This window comes from Azolla caroliniana, unplaced genomic scaffold, assembly GCF_043228905.1.
Source record: "Azolla caroliniana isolate FFs.n. ecotype wild unplaced genomic scaffold, voAzoCaro1.0.p SCAF_6, whole genome shotgun sequence".
Lineage (NCBI taxonomy): Eukaryota > Viridiplantae > Streptophyta > Polypodiopsida > Salviniales > Salviniaceae > Azolla > Azolla caroliniana.
The window spans coordinates 7,402,810-7,425,311 of NW_028230441.1; the positions used below are offsets into that span (position 1 = coordinate 7,402,810).

At 36.4% G+C, this 22,502-nt stretch overlaps 2 protein-coding genes across 2 annotated transcripts; one reads left to right on the plus strand and one right to left on the minus strand.

The window, feature by feature from the left end:
* Window positions 1-4,341: 4,341 nt before the first annotated feature.
* On the minus strand, window positions 4,342-8,335 carry LOC147862924 (pentatricopeptide repeat-containing protein At2g39620-like). The gene is made up of 2 exons (XM_087320781.1): window positions 8,288-8,335; window positions 4,342-8,128 (listed from the first exon to the last, which is right to left on the minus strand). Exon 2 carries the CDS (start codon window positions 8,125-8,127, stop codon window positions 4,663-4,665), a length of 3,465 nt encoding a protein of 1,154 aa, XP_087176907.1. The 5' UTR covers window position 8,128; window positions 8,288-8,335; the 3' UTR covers window positions 4,342-4,662.
* Window positions 8,336-13,503: 5,168 nt separating this feature from the next.
* Window positions 13,504-20,151, plus strand: LOC147862925 (DUF21 domain-containing protein At4g14240-like). The gene is made up of 14 exons (XM_087320783.1): window positions 13,504-13,611; window positions 14,266-14,432; window positions 15,514-15,590; window positions 15,682-15,765; window positions 15,992-16,105; window positions 16,227-16,313; window positions 16,405-16,476; window positions 16,564-16,631; window positions 17,755-17,842; window positions 17,942-18,015; window positions 18,119-18,467; window positions 19,144-19,190; window positions 19,329-19,401; window positions 19,705-20,151. Exons 1-14 carry the CDS (start codon window positions 13,592-13,594, stop codon window positions 19,804-19,806), a joined length of 1,422 nt encoding a protein of 473 aa, XP_087176909.1. The 5' UTR covers window positions 13,504-13,591; the 3' UTR covers window positions 19,807-20,151.
* Window positions 20,152-22,502: the final 2,351 nt, after the last annotated feature.

A 22,502-nucleotide genomic window follows, 5' to 3' on the forward strand; every position in this document is an offset into this window, starting at 1 on the left:
ACGTGTTATGCCTAAGGCTAAAGGGTCGACATTCACCATTTCTAGGTTTCTATCCATCTGAAATATTGTGCATTGGCGGGATTGGGTTCTCACGTTGAAATCTCCTACAAGGAAGACTTCCCCTTGAGAAGAATATCGGATTATGTCATCCGATAAAGGTTCGTATGGAGAAGGCCCATGTGGCGTTCCTTCATCAACTATACTCGCCACTCCAGCCATATTATACCGAGATCCTTTCGGGGGGAAGTAACAAATGGCAATAAATATCACCTGATCTTTGCTAGTGAGTACTTTCACCCACATAAAACGGGCTTCTGGGTCTTTCTTTAGTATTTCTATCCTACTATGTATCTCTCTCCGAAATAATATCGCAACCCCTCCAGACCCTCTAGTAGTGTGTCGACGTGAGGTTTGTCTAAAGACAGATTCCCAACGAAAACCATCAACTCGTGGTAATCCTCGATTTGGACTTTGATGTGTTTCTACCAAAAAAAGTATATCAGATACCCTCAAAATCTCCTCTAGACGGCCAGGGTGTGTCCAAAGTGCACCATTACAATTCCATAAACTCATCCTAAGTCTATTATTTGTCACATGGGCCACACGCCGTCAATTGGCAGCGCGATCATCTACTTACTAAGATACGGCTTCATGGAATGTTGTAAAGATCCTAGCAAACAGACTCTTCAGTGGTCTTATGATTTCGATGGCAATAATTCATCGACACCAACCATTGGAATTCATTGACAAAGTTTCGATCAAATGGCAAGGATTTCTAATGGTGGTAGTTTGCTAATCAAAATGAGAGACAAAATGCTTAGAAAGATATGTGGCATAGACTCCATTAATAAAGGTCATTGGTGGTAATTCCTTGATTAATATGGATGTTAAAGGTGGCTGGATTGTTGAAGCTACATGATTGTTCAAGAGGTTTTTACTTCAGTATGTTGCAATATTCATTGTAATAGTGGATTGTTTTGTATATTGACTTCTTTAATACCAAGGGATGTCCTCTTTGCTAAAGTGGAACGTGATGGGTAATGTGTCTTCGAACACTCACACAATGACCACACTAATTGCACATTCATACTTATTCAAAAAGCACACTAGGAGATTGAAGTGCAAATTCCAATGCTTAATACCCAAGGAAAACTTCAACCTCAATTGATTGAGAATACCAAGCTCAAGGGTCTTTAGTAACTAAGTTGGACTTCCTAGGTATGAGTATAAAGAGGGATAAGTAGCAATGTTTGCATTGAAATTTGTTTAAAAGGTTCAACATGAATATGCAAAAGCAATAAGTGTAGTTTTTTAAGCATGTGTCAAATCTGAGTAAAAAATACAACCCAAAAGTTTATCCAATTGTCAATGTAATGAAGGTTCCATATGCTTCACCTTGTGATTCTTTTATCTATGCCATGGTTGCTACAAGACTAAACATTGCACATATAGTGGGAGTTGTGAGCAGTTTCATGGCTAATCCTAGCAAAGCACATTTATCAAGTCAATCATTAGATATTTGAAGGGGACAAAAAGTAAATGTCTATCTTTTGGAAAGTATCTAATGGAATTACATTGATGTTGTGACTTTGATATAGAAAATTATCTAGACACATGCAAACCCAACATCAGATATTTAATTCCACTTATAAGTGATGCAATTTCATGGTGTTTCAAATTGTAGAGGATTGTTGCATTATCTACTTTTGAGGCTGAATATGTTTCAACACCGAGGCTTCCAAAGAAATGTTGTTGGTGTGTCTTTGCAACACATTTGTTCATGCTTAGAGGATAGTAGTCCTATATTGTGACAGTTAGAGTACCATGTGTGGGCTCACAAATGCCATGTTTCTTGTACATACAAAGCACCTCAATGCACAATATCACTTCGTCAAGAAGGACCCATCCCATGGCATAAAATCAACAATATACTAAATCTAGAGATGGTCTCACCAAATGCCTCGTGGAGGCACAACATCAACATTGTCTTGAGCTAGTGGGAGCATCCTTGGCCCTTTAAGTAGGAAGTAGTTCTATATGAAGGCCTACGAACTCTCCCATGTACATTTATAAAGGCTATAACTTTCTTGAGAATTTCTTGGAAATATTTAGATCACTTGGCCCTAAAATCACATTGAAATACTATTGCCCTTTAAAAATGGATTATTTGGGGGCTCCAAAAACCTATGTACATTTGTTTCTTCTTTTCGTAAATAATGCCTTTCATTACAAAAGAAAACATACCATCTCTAACTTATAACAAACTTTACTTGCACAATCGGCTTTCTCCATGGTTCAAATTTTGTGACTTCTCTAGCGTTGTCAGTTGCAAATTTTGTATATTTGAATTGAACCATAGCCCCCAATACCTAAGAATTCAAAAATAATTTGGAAATTATGGGGCATCACTCCACTATTCTCCATATGTACAAAAACCCAATTGAATGAAGATAATCTTACTCCCATCAAAGATATCCACACTAAATTGAATATATATGTACCTTAAAACCATTGTAGCCATCAAGCACAAAAGAAATCAATGTCTACAATGTTCAAAATCCACTTAATAAAATTATGCCAATTACTTTTAACAATCATATTTCCAAGCTTAATTCATGTTTCTCAATTAAGTCTTCAAGGGCCATCTGATGCAAGTGAAGAAGCTAGAGCTCGATTCCTTCGGAAATGGAGCGGTTCGCCGATGCTGCAGATACTGGATGGTAAAGTGAAGAGGAATTATCAACCACCGCGGTGGCTGTTCCCTCCAAGTGTTCCTAACATCTAGATGGGTGTTGCCATGAGGAGCAAATGGAGGACATCTATGCTGAATTCTGTTTTGTATGAGGCTCACGTGGAGAATATGTGTTTGAGTAATGCTATACACATAGAATGATGTGGTGTTTTGGAGTTGTTTTTTTATGTTGTTTCATCTTCACATTGTTTTCCTTTGACATGCAAGATGTCTTGTAAGATATGAGTTGTAAATGATTCCTTTGTACATTCTTAACTAATGGAAGTAGATGTTTTTTTGGAAAAAAGAAAGAAAGTATGCCACCATTTCCGAATAAGGTTGTACACCTTTAAACATCAATCAAATGAGAGGAACCACCATAAGCTCATATAAATTTAACATTGATGCCCCACCAAGACATTTACGAACACAAACATGATCCCATGCTAACCATACAAACATTGGTATTGAGTGTGGCACCATTTCAAGAACTTTCTTCGTCCATGGTTGCCAATTACTTTTAACAATCATATTTCCAAGCTTAATTCATGTTTCTCAATAAAGTATGCCACCATTTCCGAATAAGGTTGTACACCTTTAAACATCAATCAATTGAGAGGAACCACCATATGCCCATATAAATTTAACATTGATGCCCCACCAAGACGTTTACAAGCACAAACATGATCCCATGCTAACCGTACAAACATCTATATTGAGTGTGGCACCATTTCAAGAACTTTCTTCGTCCATGGTTGCAAAGGAAGATAATAACATCTCATGAGAACCATAATTAATTGGACCACCTTAAGTTGTACATGAAAATGTTAGAATTGGGACCTCCAATACATAAACTTATCCTCCATGTTTTTAAATACTCACTCAATGAGTTTTACGTGAGAGATTTCCACCTCAATTGGATATCCATGGTGACAACAAATCATTTCACAATGCACTATCTTCCCTTGCCACCTCAACCCTAACACATTGTATTGTGTACATGAAATGTTGACAAATTTATGAATATGAATTCTCAACCTTCAAGCATTTGAAAACATTTTCTATACATCTTTGTATTACTGATATTTTCACGATTAGGTGCCAAAAGCATGGTATGGTCATCAACATGAGCTTGAACAATAAATGGCCTCCCTTATGGCAACCTCAGTCCAAGGAATTCTTGCTCCACAACCCTCAAAATTAGTAGGAAAAGACACATGGTACAATTGGCTTTTATTCAATTTCTCTTAGAGAGTTCATGGACAATATTACGCCACCTTATGTATGCTAAGTCTATAGAAGAGTATTAGGATCATGTTCAAAATGAGACATTGCAAGCTAAAATGCAATGGCCAATGTATTATCATTACAATTGAAATGTATATAAGGGATGGTGGATCTCATATTGCACGTGGGGGGGCATTTAGTGGATATTGTGGATTCACGCTAAATGGAGGGATCGAATTGAGGATGTTATAAATATTGTAATGTTAAATGGTTCCTACTAATATTCACACAATGTTTGAGAAAGAAAGAAAAGAATTTCAATTTTTCCAATATTATATATAACATCTTGTGTATGGTAGAACAGAGTGATAATTTAAGGTCTACCTCCTCCCAATGAAGCACAGAAACAAGTTGCTGAATGTGACTAGCATTTTCTCGGAGAAGGTTGAACAGCAATTTAATTTTATCTCGATGATACTCTATAATGTTGACGAATTGCAGAATCCCAGAGGTGGGCATAATTCTTTCGTCATTAAATAAGTCTTCTTCCTCTTGGACTTACCTCAGTAATTCAACTTTTATAAATTGTTGGGTGTGGTGATTCCCCTTCCTCCCCCTCACACACTCAAGGCAATCTTTTTGAGAAACTTTGATAATGCATGTACGTGCATAAAAATATATGTCATAAGCACAAAGTTAATGCTCTAGTTGTATAAAATTGCCTCATTCAAACATAATTTAGCAAGCTCCATATTGCCCCATTTTCTACAAGCACAAATAAGTGTAAGCCAAACTGAAGAATCACGATATGAACAACTCATCATGCTCATTATGGAATTGGCCTTATCAAAGTTCCCCATAGATCCAAATGTCACAACCATGCATGTGTAGTGTTCTATGGTTGGTATAATACCATATTGTGTGATCATTTTCTCAAAAAGCATTTGAGCTTCATCCGGTTTTCCTGAATGGCTATATGCATTCATCAAACAAAGGAAGATTACCTCATTTGGAGAGACTCCCTCCATTTGCATTTGTATAAAAGCATTCAGTGCTTTATGTGTTTGCCCTTGTGTAGCATACCCTCCTATCAATGCACCCCATGATATCACATCTCGTAAAGGAAGACTTTCGAGCACTTCTTGTGCTTTTCCAAGCATCCCACACTTTGCATACATATCAATCAATGAATTTCCTAGCCCTATATGTTTTCCCAAAAAGCCCCCACCCACAACTTCATTGTGAATTTGTTTGCCTTTTCCAACAGCTCCTGTGGTGCTGCAAGCTTTTAACACACCAATGAAGGTGATTGCATCTGGAGATAGACCCTCCTCCCTTTGCATTCTTCGCAAAGAATTAAAAACTTGATGAATCTCACCTTGCTTGCCATATGAGGATATTAATACATTCCACATGACTAGATCCCGAAAAGGAAGACCATCTAACACCTTTTGCGCTTCAGAAAGTTCACCACATTTGGCATACATTTTTATCACAGCACTTCCAAGGACAATGTTTCTTCTTTCTAGTGAGCCCCTCTGAACAATCGCATCATGGATTTGTCTTCCCTTCTCAAAATCTGCTCTTCCACTACAAGCATCAAGAACACAAGTGAATGTGAACTCATTGGGAGAGAATTTGTCTCCCTGCATTTGTTCAAAACATTTTAAAGCTTCACGGGTTTGCCCTTGTTCAACATATTGTGCAATTAATGAAGACCAAGTGATTAAATCCCTATCGTGAAGTTCTTTGAGAAGTACCTCATATGCTTCTGCAAGTGCGCCGCATTTAGCATACATATCCACTAAAGCATTTCCAAGCACAACATTTTCTTCAAGCCATCCCCTAATGACAATCATATTATGAATTTGTTTTCCCTCTTTAATATCTCTAGTACCACCACACCCCTTGAGGATGCTAGTAACGGTGACCTCATTTGGAAATATGTTCTCTCTACGCATCAATTTAACACATTTCATTGAGTCATGCCCTTCCCCCACTTCTGCATACCCCCAAATAAGTGCATTCCAAGAGACGATGTTCCTTGTAGGAAGCTCATCAAACACTTGTTGTGATTTTGCAAGCATCCCACATTTAGCATACATATCCACCAATGCATTTCCAAGTCTGATATCTTTGGTCAAGAGATCCCGCATGACAATCTCCTCATGAATTTGTTTGCCCTTGTCAATAGCTCTAATTCCACCACATGCCTGCAAGATACTAGTGAAGATTACCTCATTTGGAGATAAGCCTTCAAATTCCATGCATTGGAACCACTTCAAAGCTTCATGGTCTTCCCCTTCTTGGACATACCCTGCAATCAAAGCTGACCATGAGACCACATCTCGAACAAGAAGGTCATCAAACATTTCTTGTGCTTTCCCAAGAACACCAAGTTTAGCGTACATATCCACCAACGCATTGCCGAGAACACTATCTTTCTCTAGCAAACCCCTACTCATAATCTCAATATGAATCTCTTTACCATTGTCAATGGCTCCTATATCGCTACAAGTCATTAGGATGCAAAGCAGACAAACTGCATCGGGAAAAATGCCCTCATTTCGCATTCCTTCGAAACATTTCAATGCTTCACGACCCTTTTTCTCTTCAGCATATCCTAAAATTAGCGAAGACCAAGAAACCACATTTCGAACCAGCAGATCATCAAACACTTCTAGTGCTTTTGCAAGCATACCACATTTAGCATACATATCCACCAAAGAAGCACCAAGATTAGTGTCCTTTTCTAGAAGGCCTCTATCCTTGATCTCTTTGTGGATTTGTTTGCCCTTTTCAATAGCACCTACCTTGGCACAAGCTTTTAAAACACAAATGAAAGAGATTGTATCAGGGGCGAGGCCTTCCTTTCGCATTTGCTCAAAACACTTTAATGCTTCATGACCTTTCCCATATTGGGTATATCCTACGATTAACGCAGACCAAGGGACCACATCTCGAACCGAAAGATCATTGAGAACTTCTTGTGCTTTTTCAAGCACACCACATTTGGCATACATATCCACCAAAGCAGTACCAAGCAAAACACTTTTTTCCAGCAAATCCCTAATAATTATTTCATCATGGATTTTTTTCCCTTTATCAATAGCTCCCCTCATTCCACAAGCCTTCAAGATGCAAGTAAAAGTGACCTCATTTGGAAACAGGCACTCGGTTTGCATTCGGCAAAAACAAGTGAGTGCTCGACGAACTTTTCCCAATTTGGAATAACCTGAAATGAGGGCATTCCAAGATACAATGTTTCGCATGGTAAGCTCATCGAGCAGGTCTTGTGCTTTGGTGAGCGCACCATATTTAGCATACATATCCACCAAGGCATTTCCCAACATACCATTATTTTTCCTCAACAATCCCATACGAATGATTTCATCATGAATTTGTTTGCCCTTGTCAATGTCTCCCATGCCACAACAAGCATTCAAGATACATGAAAAGGTGATTTCATTCGGGCTGAGACCCTCATTTTGCATTTGTTCAAAACAATATAGTGCTTCATGGTATTGGCCATGTTGGGCATAGCCTGAAATTAATGAAGTCCAAGAGCATACATCTCGATTTGGAAGCTCTTCGAGCACTTCTTGTGCTTCTGCAAGCATAAAGGTTTTTGCATACATATCCACCAATGAATTGCCAAGCAAAATGTCTTTCTCGAGCAACCCTTTCAAGATAATCTCCTTGTGAAGTTCAATTCCCTTGTCAATATCTCCTACGCTAACACAAGCTTTTATCATGCACGTGAACATTACCACATCTGGTGAGAGACCCTCAATTTGTATCAATTCAAAAAACATTAGTGCCTCCCAGCCTTTCCCAATTTGGACATATCCCGAAATCAGCACATTCCAAGTGAAAAGGTTATGAACCAAAAGGTTGTCATGCATGTCTTGTGCTTTTGCAAGCATACCGCATTTCACATACATGTGGATTAACGTGTTAGTAACATAAGAATTCTTCTCAAGTAATCCACTACGGAACAGAGCATCATGCAATGCAATGCCTTTATTGAAATCCTTGTGTTTGGCACAATCCTTGAGCAATCTCACAAGAGTGAGATCATCCTTAATATTAACCTTTCTAACGACCTTGTTTTTCTCCTTTCCTAGATAGCAATGATGTCCAAGTGTTGACATTGCCATTATGTTCATCCTGAATTCTCCAATTTATATATAATCCATTAAGAAGATGAGTCATAAATACCAATCTCCAATGGAATGCATTTCCACCCAAAAGGGACTCTCTCTCTCACACACACACACCCCCACACAAAATAGAACTAACTAGTTGGAGGAAGTGAAATTGACTTACTTGCTGAAGTAAATGCTTTGTTGCTCGGGAACACAATGATCGCGACATGCATTTCACGCATGCTCTCCCCTCCATCCCCCCATTTGTTCTCCCTAGAGCTTATTGCAACGCCCTGGACATCTATATGACCCCTTGGACGAGAGAGATTGCATTGAAAGCTTTTTTAGACCCATCTCTTTCTCTTCTAAGCACTCTCTCTTCCCTCTCTTCTTTCTTAACACAAACAAACTACCAAACTGACCTTTCTAGACTCTCTTGCCACTAGTTTGGGTGAACTCTTTGGTGGCGGTAGGTTCGGGTAACTAGCCGCAACTGTGAATCTTCTATGGAGTGGACATTCGTGATGGTGCCCAAGGACCTATGCCGAATCGATAAAGCTTGTCTAGGAGTGGGTTTTCAATCACATTGGATCGCAATAGGCAACTAGATTTCTTGTGTTTGTCGGTGATGTTGTTCAATTGTTGTCTAATAAAGAGTGACTAGTTGTAGAGGTATTGTAATTTTGGTTCTTCGATCACGACAGTTAACAATTGTGATTGATGCACCTTCAATATATCAAATTATGCGTAGTATGCATCACATATTTGAAAAAAAGGGTATTTGTCAATGAGGGTCAGGGTGCAACTATGAGGAACCGAGGAGGATGTTATATGTTATCCGTGGGACAAAGAGGCAATAAGTGTGAAACGAATCTAACAAGTAGGTAAGGTAGGAGGAAAGAACCTGCCAAGATTGGAGGCTGAAAATGAGAAAAGTAATTGGAGCGTGCCCAAGAAGGGACCCGGGATAAGAGAGGGGAAAAGGGAGATCCCATGTTTGAGAGAACACCTTGTAAGTCTATTTCTGTCAGAGAGTGAATAGAAATCTCGGTTGTGGGTTGTGTAATCATTTTATCTTAATCTTATAATATACATGATGTGGGTCTAATCTATTCGTGTCATCAACTATTCATCTATATTGTTGATTTTTGTCCCCGTGTTAAGTGCAAATCGTAAGCTGGATTGTGGCAAGCAGTTTTCGTACTCGATCAACTTGTGATACCCCTCTGTTCCCATTCCTACATAACCACGATTCCTTGACCCGATTACCCTAGGAGTAATTGAAGGTGTTCTCCCCGAGGAAGGAGGCAACATTATAGAGTCCATCGTTTCTTTGTTTATGCAATGGATGATAGGAAAAACATGTTGATACAATGGTTTAACTTTTAGCACACTTTTCTAATATCTCTTGGCTTTACACATGTTTAAAGACCCATAGATCTAGCATATTGTTTATACTCATCGTTTCTTTGTTTATACCCTTTCTAATATCTCTTGAATATTGAGGAGCAATGGAGCCAAGGAGTTCCAAGACTATCCATGGCTACATTCAAAAGTTGTATGGATCTATCGTGGAACACAAACTCAATATTTGGGTCAAGGAATACGGGGAGTTTTTTTTAAGTAGCATATTTAAGCATCTTGAGCTTTCTTTGCACATGGATTTTCATTGACTTAGTTAGGCGTTTTACTAAAGTTGTGTATCTCTCCACATTGTCTACTTGCGTGGTCACTTCTAGAAACATAATTGCCCCCTTCTTACTAGGAATCAACAATGGCTGGTTTTAGCTTAACCGGGTTTGACCTTGTCCATACCAAACCGGTTAAGCTTTATCAAATTAGAAGTTTTCAAACTTGAGCTGAACCAGTTCCTAAACTAGTTAAGGCTTAACCGGTTTGACGAACCAATTAAAGCTTAATCAGTTTGCCCCAAAATAGTTCAGTTTAGCTTGAGCCTCGCCAAACCGAGCTCAAACCGGTTTGGGAACCTCCATGAGAATCAAACTCAACTTCCCTAGTGTGGGAACACACCATAGTGTGTGAACACCCCACCATCTACTATGTATAGTAACTAGTGTGTCATAGAATCTTATAGTTCTATGACATATATTAAGTGTAGTTAAGTCTCCACCACCCCTTAGTTAAGAGGTGGTTGTAGAAAGAGAATATAAAGAGGTGACTACATATATAAGCACCTTCCCACCTTATTTGTAACAGTTGGTCATTCTTGTAAGCTTCTTTTGATAATATAGTATTTACTTGTTTTCTGTACTCTCTCTCTCTCTCTCTCTCTCTCTCTCTCTCTCTCTCTCTCTCTCTCTCAGAGGAAGGAGACATATATCAAGAACACATGTATACTTTGGTCTCATAGGTCAAAATTGGCCTCTTTATGGACGATAAAAATTCGAATTCGAATTCTAATTCTCTCTCACACACGCACGCACGCACGCACATACATACATTTTACATCTTTGACCATGAGCCAATTCTTAGCCGTAGGTTGAACCAGCTCTAAGCCGATAACTGGCTTTCGGCACTTAGTCGTCTTCTGGCCTCTAGTTGGCTCATAGTTGGCTTTCGGCCCTTCTCCCATAAGGAGGGACACCAAGTGCCTTTGTTCCATATTTTGTTATTTCTACCCTTTGAGTTTCCGTCTATTGTGTAAGACGAAGGATTTTACCGAGGTTGTGGCCTTGAGACTATGATGTTTCCCTTAGTGATCTAAGGAGTTTTATGTTTGTTTGTATACTCTCTGAGATAGTGATATTTCGAGTAAGAGGACTCTCCTTTAGGGTTCTCCATGTAAAACTACGTGCCTTTGTTTTCCTTTTTGTTTTGCTTGTTTTGTTGGGTGAACCATGCTCCAGAGTGGCCAGTGGTTGTCCGATTCCAACCTCTATACATATCAAACTGAAACACCAAATTGTTAAAAAACGGTTTAACAACTTGGTTTAGGCTTGAGTTGAGCCATTGCCGACTTCTACTTCTTACCTCAAGCTTATTGTGTTCATTTGTCTCCACGTGTCCTCCATTTTTTATAATTTATATATTTCCTAACTTTTACATGGTATCAAAGCATTATGTTGTTTTTGTTGCACCTTATGTCAAGGTTTCATCTTGTACAATTGCATGTAGGCCTTTTAATCTCTATTGGTGTTTTGTTATTTAATATTTCTTTGCATTATAACGTTTCTCACTTTAGCTAGGAAGCATAAAGTTATTGCCATCGATTATTTATGATTTATACTCCTTTAAACTTATCTAGTCATGTAAGCAGCCATATTTGAAAATTACATTCTTGATGAAATGTGACAAGCTGAAGTTTTTAACTAAGTAACATGATTGCAATTAAATTGGTAGGGATCACATTTCGACTTGAGCAAGACACTTTTGTTGATGTAATGTAACTATATGGGTGTTTGGAGTTTGCTCATTCCCCATGTAAAAGAGGCAAACATACAAATCAAATCTCAATTGGGTGTTTTGCGTTATACGCTATAGTTTGAAGTTCCATAGATTGACATATTCGCATTCGTGGGGATTCCCATTCGAATGCAAAAGAATATGAATACGAATGGGTAGTCAAGTATTCGTTTTACCCCCTCCCCCCCCCAAAAAAAACGTTTTTTAAAAAAAAAATCCTAAGATAAAAAAAAGGAACTTAACAATAAATAGGTATAATAAAAGAGGGACTTTGGGGACTTGACACTACTAAATTTTTATAATAAATGTATAGTCGTTTTATTTTTAATAAAAAAATAAAAAAAATAAAAAAAAGGCTCATTAATCTCTCACTTTTTATTTCCTCAAAATTTATGGATATTTTTATCTTGACATTAAAAATGGTACTTCAAACTAATCATATTTGTATAATAAATATAAAAATATTCGTTTAAAAAAAATTAATTAATTAAAATAAGTTTCATAAACTCTCTTGACACTATAATCTATTAATGAATAATTGTTTTTTTTTTGTGAAATACATTTATTTAAATAATTAATTAATTTTTTATATTTATTTTACAAAACGAATGGTTTTTTAATATTCTTGGGGCCATTTTGTATTCTCGAATATTGAGAATATTGCGCATGGAGAATATCTCGAATATCACGCATGTGTTAATCTATGGTTTGAACTTTAGTGACACGTTTCCCCCACTCCTTTTAATCGATATAGGAACAATTGTTGTTTGAAACCCTTTTCCATTTCAACTTTGTCATTTTGTCATTTTGTCATTTCCATAACTTCAAAGGGGCTATTTTTATTGTATTCATGTCCATTTCAAATGTACAAAATGGATGATTACATAGGATTAAAAAATACAACAGCCATATGAAGAAGACAAGGGAATTTCAATGATGGTTGGGATCACAAATAGTATTGATTTGAAAACTACATAGAGACTATTTTTATTGGATTCATGTCCAGTTCACTTCTATAATTTCCAAATGGATGATTATACAACACCATTTGGAAATACATAGTTTTTTTTTCCTTTTAGGATATGTTATGCTTATTGATAAATTAAATCAAGACGAATGGTGAAAACAATAAATTAACTTGACATTCCAAATATCGTTAAAAATGTGCGCAATGTTTCATGGAACTAAAATACCTAAGTATTATATGAAGCTTTAAAATGGGATTCAGACACAAAGGCAACATCTTTAGATATTTGGGGTTACTATGCCATAACCACAAAGCACGCCTACATCAAAAGCCAAGAGAGAATCTTGTTTTTTATGACAATCAATGTGCCACGTTATTCTTGACTCGGCTTAGTTAAACTAAGTAAAAGGGAGGTACATTTTTCTGAGGTCTAGATGCTTTAGGGAAGGGCAATATCTTTTATAAATTACCAATAACAGTGAGCAGAGTTTCCAATTTATGCACAAGAATATGAAGAATACTTGCATCCCCAACAAACTATTATGAGTTCACGTACGTGAATGAATACAAGGGGGAGGGACACACACATCCAGAGTCTAGAGTCTAGACACGAACGAACTGGCTTAATTCACCGGCTTCAAGGATTTTGAAGGTTTAACTGACGACAGAAACACAAGTACATGTCTCGAGGATCTGAGTGGCGTCCAATTGGACAGAAGAAGAGCGTGTGGGCTCCATGAGGGTTCAAATGTCCAGCTGACACACACATAGAAGAACACTTTTGGGCACCCAAAGGATCCGGATGTGCGGCAAACGAAACCATTTGACATCATTTTACTTGGTAGCCCAAGAGACTTTACATAATAAACACACTACAAACCCAAACTTTGGAAAATGATTAAGAGGAAGTGAAGGTGTATCTCGTGGGGGGGTCACCTCCTCATTCTTCTTCTTCTTCTTCTTCTTCTTTTTCTTCTTCTTCTTTGTGTTAGTCTCTTCTCTTATACATATTAAAGCATCACATGAATTGATTTGAATTTTGTTTCCAAAGGTAACAAAAAAGACAAAGAGCAAGAGGAACTCAACACCACCATCATGGTGTCTTTCAATCTAATGTAAAGAAACCATGGCCTATTATGTGTGTGTGGTTTTGTTTTTTGTTTTTGAATTTCTCATATACTCTGTTTTATGATCACGTGAGTTATAATATGTATATATATTTTGAATATCTCAAATACTCTGTTTTATGATCGTCTTCTCATATATGTGTGTGCATTTTCTTTAAATTTCTTGTATACTCTGTATATCTGTATTTATTTGTCAATCATTATACTATATTCTCATATATCTGTGTATTCTGAATTTTCATAGAATGTGTTATATGTTGTATTATACGTGTGTGTTCAAAATATTCTCACATTGAGGTCTCCCACCAATATTATAGTGTATTACAAAAGAAAGAGGTATTTTGAAGATCAAATCATATTATATCTGTGTCGATATATGCCTTTTACTCATGCTTACATATTTCAAATTCCAAATATATCATGTTATATGTGTGTCTGTTTATGCCATTTAATTATGCTTAAATATTTTGTCATATATTCTGTTATATATGTGTTTAGATGTGCCTTCTGTTCATGCTTAAGCATTTTGATTCTCATAAACCCAATATACACCTTTCAATCGTGCTTAAATATTGTTATTTTTCGTAAGTCTTATGTTTATATATGCCTTTTAATCAATGCTTAAGTGTGGGATTTTCGCAGAGAAGCTAGAGCTTCATGGGGGACTCTTGCAGATGCTTGTATTTCTGTAGTACTAGTCTTGTTTGGAGGTACTATGTCTGGCCTTACACTTGGACTCATGTCTCTAGATGTCGTAGAGATGGAGGTTCTTCAAAGAAGCGGTACACAACAAGAACAAAAGCAAGCTGGTATGATTTCTTTCCTATCAGTGCCCCATATATTTGTAAGGCCACACTATTTTCATTGTTATGTATTGTTAAGGTACCAGGGGAAAAGTACATGAGATTCACCTCTTCAACCATATACCTTTATAACAAACATTGTGCTAATCTTAAAGCAGCTTTAGATTTTTAGGCCCTTGGATAGATGCATATGTATGCATATGCTTCCATGGATTCGACCGACCATAAAGTAGTTTTTTGAAGATATCTTTCATACTTATTTTGAGATAAATTATCTATCTACTTAATCCTTTCTCTATCTTATTAGTAATATCACCTTGCAAGAAAAAGAACTCCCTTGAAAAATCCTACCGGACCTGATTTTTCAAAGAATTTTCCACTGTGACTTGTATTTTATACGTGTATGTGAATTTTGCAGAATGCAAGCAGGCATACCATCTTTCAGTGTGCTATATTGCATATACATACAGTACAAATAGAGTTCAGAGGTTCATATGTATGTATTTCTTGTGTACTTCTTGGGATTTTTCTGGTTTGCAGAGTATACTCCAATATCAATACAGATAGATGGTTAAAATGCAGATCAAGGACATCTATGGAGTTTGGTATTTTATGTTTCTCTAATTTTTAATGGAGGCTGGCCTATTATTACACATGCACATATTGATCTTGTTGTTAGAACACTATGCCAACTGTTTAAACTTTTTTCTGCTCAATACTTATGATGATTCAGACGATGAACATGATACCATAATGTGATGGTGAAGTATTAGTTGTTTAATGCTATATTGCATAGACATTATGATTTATAGAACGTTAGATAACACATAGAACAATATATACGCATACAAAAAGAATAAGGTAAAGGAAAGTGGTAAGAAAAAACATTGATATAGAGATATGTAAATGAATGCTCATACAGCTCTTTTAAATTCACAAATGTTCATAATATAAACATATTTAATCTTCACTAGAGTTCTCAAAATGTTTCTTTTTGTCTTTTTACCTTAACCAAGAGGCATTTGATACTCTGCATCGTAATCACTAATAATTATTTTACAGTTATTGATCCTTATTTTCTTTATAGCTACCATTGTGCCAGTGGTGAAGAAGCAGCACCAGCTATTGGTAACACTTTTACTATGCAATGCTGTTGCTATGGAGGCTAGTTTTCTTACTAATACACTTACTTTTACTTTTTCAATAAAACTTTGATACTTGTGGCATAAAGATGATTCATTTTAATCATTTTCAGGCACTCCCTCTATTCTTGGATAACATATTCAACACAGTAGTTGCAATTATTCTGTCTGTTACTTTCGTTTTGGCATTTGGGGAGGTATTTGAAATATTCCAATAGTGGTTTTGATTTTGTGGATACCGCCTTTGTCAGTTTGTCATTACAATACATCTCTAGACTCTTTAACTTCTTAAGAAATAATGTAAAGAACTTAGATAAGTAAAATTTGTTATGTAAGTGATATGATAGCATGGAATAGAAGAATGGATAAGAGAAAATTGTATGCTGAAATTAAATGTACCAACTATTGAAGCATGCATCACAGATTATACCCCAAGCTCTTTGTTCTAAATATGGACTTGCTATTGGAGCTAATTTGATTTGGATGGTTCGGATATTAATGGTGATTTGCTTTCCGGTGGCATATCCAGTTGGCAAAGTAAGTTTTGTCCTTCCTGATGATGGGAATTGTCCTGAGATTATAGGACCTAGGAATTTCTCTTTCCAATGGCACAAAACAAATTATCTATTTATGTGCCATGCATTACTGTTGTGTTCAGCTGTTAGATATGATACTTGGTCACAAAAATGCTGGTTTGTTCCGAAGAGCTCAGCTAAAGGCACTTGTTTCCATTCATGGCGAAGAAGTAAGTCTAGAATTTTTCATACTATACTACTATGCGTGTAATACAAAAGCTTGAAGTCTAATTTGATATGTCTTGGTGCCTTTGTGATTAGGAAGGCAAAGGAGGTGAGCTTACCCATGATGAAACTACCATTATTAGTGGGGCACTTGACCTGACTTTGAAGGTTGTCTAAAATAACTTTCCAGCAACCTTTTTTATCTACAAATAAGTATTATGGAAAAATAAGATATTTGTGTTTTCTTCAATGCAGACTGCAGAAGAAGCTATGACTCCCATCGAATCCACATTTTCATTGGATGTTGATATGAAATTAGATTGGTATGGCTTTGCTCAATGGGTCTGTATTAGCTCTGAGTAATATGACACCATTTTCTATGATATGAGATGTATCTCAAGTTTTCATTGAATTTTGACACGAAATTCAATTGGTATGATCTGTGAAGGAGAGATTAAGTTCTCCTAGAGGACCTTCACATCCATTAGTACACCTTTATCATTTTACAAACTTACCTAATTACTACTCTCTGTCTCTGTCTCTATCTGTCTCTCCCCTCTCCCCTCCCCTCCCCCCTCTTTTGGCCTACATTAATCTGTCTTTTCCTTTATATCAGCTACCCTAGTGCTAAGCTCTTCGGTTATCAATACATGTCTAAAGGTCCAGATCCCTACTTTCAAACATCTTTATCACCACCTTTAAACTAAATGCCATATCAGTGTATCAAACTGATGACTTCTTGGCACAGCCATCTCCACTATAGCTCTGTCTCTGTCTCTGTCTCTCTCTCTCTCTATGTTGGTATTCTGAAACACAACAATGGTTTGAGGCGCATGGCATAAGAATAAATTCACTAACACCCTTCCAATATAGCTTGGATTGTCCTCATCTGAACCTGACCAAAGTGGAAAAGAATAGAGTGATCTGAACTGATATTATCAAAATTGGAATGGAAGAACATGGATCAGCCCCATAACATCTCTTTGTAAGAAGTTGCCCCACGATAAGGCACCACTTTTTACACACATTATAGAATGGAATCATCATCAGGCCCTCTTAAATGGACATGCATCTATCTGTCCCATGGACTGTGCATTGTGATTGGGCAGCTGCTGACCTCTTCACATGAGTTAGAGATTGAGGTAGGCAGATATGCACACACATCTCTGGAAGAAAGAATCTACCAAACTTGTCATCAAGGAGTGGAATTTGAAGAAATAAGAGGGAGATACCATTGCCTCTTTAACCAAGTTTTGGCCTCTGTACGCCAAGGTAATGGAATATGAGGACTAGCAGTACTTGGGGTTGCTCTTGCTAGAACTCAAGAGACATAGGCATAGTTGTTTAACAAGAATACAACCACACAACCTCATCAACAAAGAACAATCACAACTTTCTTTTGTCAATAATCTATTGTAATGTAAGATAATTGATTGTTCTCTTCAGGGAAGCAATGGGAAAGATATTGGCTACTGGGCACAGTCGAGTTCCAGTATATTCAGGGAACCCAAAAAATATAATTGGGCTTCTTCTGGTCAGTTTGATCCATGTTTGTGAAATTGGAATTCATGAGTCTTGTATGTAAAATGATTGTACTCAATACAAAGTTTTAAATAAAAGTTTTGATATTTAGGTCAAAAGCCTTTTAACTGTTCGTGCTGAAGCAGAGACTCCTGTAAGTGCCGTTTCTATCAGGAGAATACCACGGTAACATCAAGATGAAAAAAAAAACTGTTGTGTGGAATAATTTAATGATTTTGAGTGATACATATTTCGTTTTTTACTGTTTATTAATTCATCGACTGTGTAGAGTGCCTGCAGATATGCCATTATATGATATACTGAATGAATTCCAGAAGGGACAGTCTCACATGGCAGCTGTTTTCAAGAGAAGACCTATTGCAAAGAACGATATGGAAGATGACAAAAAAATTGTATCTGGTTCAAAGAAAGAGGAATTTCAAAGTTCTGGAAAGGAAGTCGGATGTCATGTGAAGATTGATATGGAAAAGACAAGAAATGATGAGGATGCACTAACTATCACGACAAGGTTTCAGGAAGTAACAAAAACTGAGTCAACAGAATGTGTGGATGATCTGGAAGAAGGTGAAGTTATCGGCATTATTACTCTTGAGGATGTTATCGAGGAGCTCCTGCAAGTAAGAGTTTTTTTTTAAGAAAACATTTAATTTTCTTTTCAAAAATTGAAGATACATCAGAAAAATTTGCATCCCTTGTAACTAATAAAATAGTTAGATACTGTTATTGTTTTTCTATTCCAAAATGTTAGATTCTGCATTGTTTTACTAAAAATGTTAAAGTTTCTGCAAAGGTTTTTACCTGTGTGTATAGTGAACACTTCAAATGTATCTTGATGCATTATGTCTATAGTGAAGAAAATAGATGAGTATGATGCCTACGGAGATATTAACTCATGGAAAAAATAACAGATTCCCTTTGATTTAAACATAAACGCATGTGTAATCTTTGCAATGTCTCATAGGCAATTATAATGGGTCTTTTAAAGAAGTGATATATCTTTTTTTTATTAAAATAAGCTTACCCAAGTGGCAAACTAGCAGGCTATGAACACATCTGTATACTTTCACACATTTTTGTTACACCATATATCACTTCGTCTAAACTACATGCCACATTAGTGTATTGGGTTAAAATCCATGTACTTTCACACATATTTGTTACTCCTATATCAATTCTTCTAAACTACATGCCACATTAGTGTATTGAACTCCAAGCTGTTTGCACATACATCTCATCTATGGGCTGCTTTGTTTCCTTCATCTCATACACCTTTGTGCATTGATAATAATGCAGGAAGAGATTGTTGATGAGACAGATGAATATGTGGATGTTCATAAAAGGTAATGCCTAGAAAGTGAAATTTTAAATTTTGCATGTTCAAAATCCGGTTAAAAAATGCCTTATTAAAAAATAAGTTCTTTTGGGGAAGATAAATTGAATTTAATGATTTTTTTATCTATTGATTTGAACGAAAGCAGAATTAGAGTTGCTGTTTCTTCTGTACCACCTACGAAATCTGCATCAGCTGCTCGGCTCTTGACTTTGACTAGAGTGAGTATCATATCATTCCCCTATCTAGATTCTTCTTTTTTGTTTATTTCATTTGTATATGGTGTATATGTAGAGATATTAACTCGTAAGTTCAGTTCATTCCATTTAATGAAAGTCACTCATCAATTCCACACATACTGAAAATGTTTCACTTTGGTCCTTGTAGGTCATATTTTGTCCTCTTAAGAACAATAATAAAATATGTTTTCTGTGTCCATTGCACATGTCACTATTCTTTAATTGGCAATGTTGGTGGTGGCTCAAAGCTATATAAGTATGGTTTGTTCCTTTTTCCCATTGCAGAGCTCAAGGAATTCACAAAGCCAGAAATTGTTGATGGACAAACCAGATAAGGCCGGGAAAAAATCGTTAGGCCTTAAACAACCATTATTGGATAAACAATAAGTTTTCAAACATTCTGATTTTGAGTATGGATATAACCAAAGTGCCAAATGCCATGATTTTTCATTTGGATAGGAGAGGCCAATTTCCTAGAAATGTCTCTATACACTGTAAACAACTTAGATATAGACGAGATGTGAATAGTATTGAAGCCTCAAGCATTCGTGTGTTGCTTCTTGTTAGGATTATGTGTAGCCCATTGATCTTGCGAACATATGTACATGTTGTTCCCTCATGATATGAGAATGATTCATGAGAGCTTACAAAGCATCTATCCTTGTCAATTCCCCACATGAATCCTAATGGGGGCCTCTTGGGGGGAGAATAAACATTTTGATGTTTAGTGGATTGTGCTCTTTTTTTGCAAACAATTTGGCAAGCTTGTAGAGAACATGTTCTTGGTTTTCTAAACTCTAAATACTAAAACGACAAATCAATCGTAGACATCCAAGTGCTAGACATAAATTTATTTAGAGATTACATTCTTGCTTTATCTTTCTCACAACATGACAAACTAAACCTTCTCTATCTCAATTACTTCATGAGTAGTGATATGGCACAGTAAGCCCTCAAAGGTGTTGTAATACTAAATGGCGTAAATGGAACTCTTTTAGACAAAGGTGTCCATACAACATAGTTGCGAATATTGACAAATTAAATTCCCACCTAGCCTATGTATTTGCTGCATTACCCAACGAAGTCCATCAAACAAGAACCCATTTCTCAAGTTCCAACTGTACCACATCCTTCAATACCTAAGATAGTCAAACACAACCTTGTTTGATGAGTTGGGTAGAGCCATCACACCCCCAATGAAAACCCATTGAAAAGGTGGCAAAACATTACCAATTAAAGAAAGCCCAAAGTTGTGATATAACAACCCAAATGGCTTTAACAATTGGGCATGTAATTAACTTGTGTTTAGCATCTACTTCCTCAATAACAAACCATTGAAAATGTTTGGGTACATATATGACTCCATGAGATGAACTCATGCCAAGTTTTGAGTCAAATGATCAAGTGACTTCTTTGTGTATGGTAACAATGGCAAAAAATAATAAATTATTGGGATCATTATTGCTTGTGCCACTTTGAGATGAGCACCAAACATCGAAACTTGAGACTTCCAATACATAAAGTTTTCTAGGATTGTACCTAATATCCAATTCAAACTTTGAAAAGGTGAGGTATCAAGACCAATTGAGTGCTAGGTGGCGACACACATTCCCTTGATCTAATATTTATCCACACCATCCAAGATCAACCCAATCACTCTCAATGCATCAAATAATTAGTGACTCTTCTCTCTCTCTCTCTCTCTCTCTCTCTGGTAAAAGCACAAATTATATTAATTGTATGTAAAATCCACTTAGTTACAACACTTCTTAGTATCCTCTACCTATCATATGCCTATGTAGGGAGAGGGACATTTTGTAATGCTATTAAAAAACCTGAATATGCATTTGAGGAAATGATCCCCACATGCTCTAACATCCAAAAATTCCACATGAGAATACCTTTAAGCTTCTTTATATAGGCTTTCAACCCATGTCTATTATCAAACATGAATGCATTACACATATTCCAATTGTGTTGTAGACCCCTCAAATGTTTTAATTTGTATGTGATGTCGGTACCAATATGGAAAATAATGTGCATGTCTGCTATTTATTGTGGTAATTAGGATGTCAAGAGGGGTTTGAGATAATGACCACAAGCAAACTTGTGAATGATGAGAAGCAACAAGATCTCAATTTTTACCTTCATTCATAATTGACCCTCTATGTGCACACAATTAAATTACGAAAGGATTTCATGGAGGGGGCACTATATATGTATAAACCCTCTGTACCCAACTTTTCTTTTCTTTTTTCCAAAAAAACTCTGTACCCAACTTTTAAACTAGCCAAAATGCAATTTTATTGACTTGATGGAGCACAAAGATGAATATTAAAGTGCATACTTCATGTCGAAGTTCCCAAAATGTCATATGGAAGGACGGATTGATTGTTTTTTTTAGCATTCATAAAGAGGACTAGAGTACACAAGTTTCTTTTATGCGCGTCTCCTTCCTAAGAAGGGATATTCATACTTTGAAGCACAAAGTTTGTGTGTGAATAAGGCATACAGGTATGAGCTCAACCTTAGAGGCATTGCCTTAAGTATAACACTCAAGTTATCACCCTTTATTAATATATCATCATAGCTTTCATGAATTGCACTATATGTTGAACATTTAAAAAGCAAGAGATGTTCATCCTCTATTAGGTCTTCATCACATACTCATTCATTCCATTTTGATGTTACAATGTAACCTATTGCTCTTTTGCATCTAGTACAATTGTAGTGTAGTAGGAAAGGGTGTCATAGTGGGAATTGTCATGACTTTGACAAATTTGGGTATTGAATAGAGAAACATACAATCATGGACATTCTATATAATTCTCAAAAAAGGCAGTGGTGCAATGAAAGTGGGTGGTTGACATAACATTTTATATAAGGAAATTGACTTATTGAACTTGGGATTTAAATTACCACAACAAAAAACACTAAAACTCATAAATTGCCTCGCAACATTCTTTTCTCTCTTTCCTGGACATTAATAGCCATTAGAGAGGCATTGCATATCTTTATTTTGGGATTTTGTTCTTCATAAATAATGCATAAAAAATTGACGCACGATTAGCTACCATCTAAAT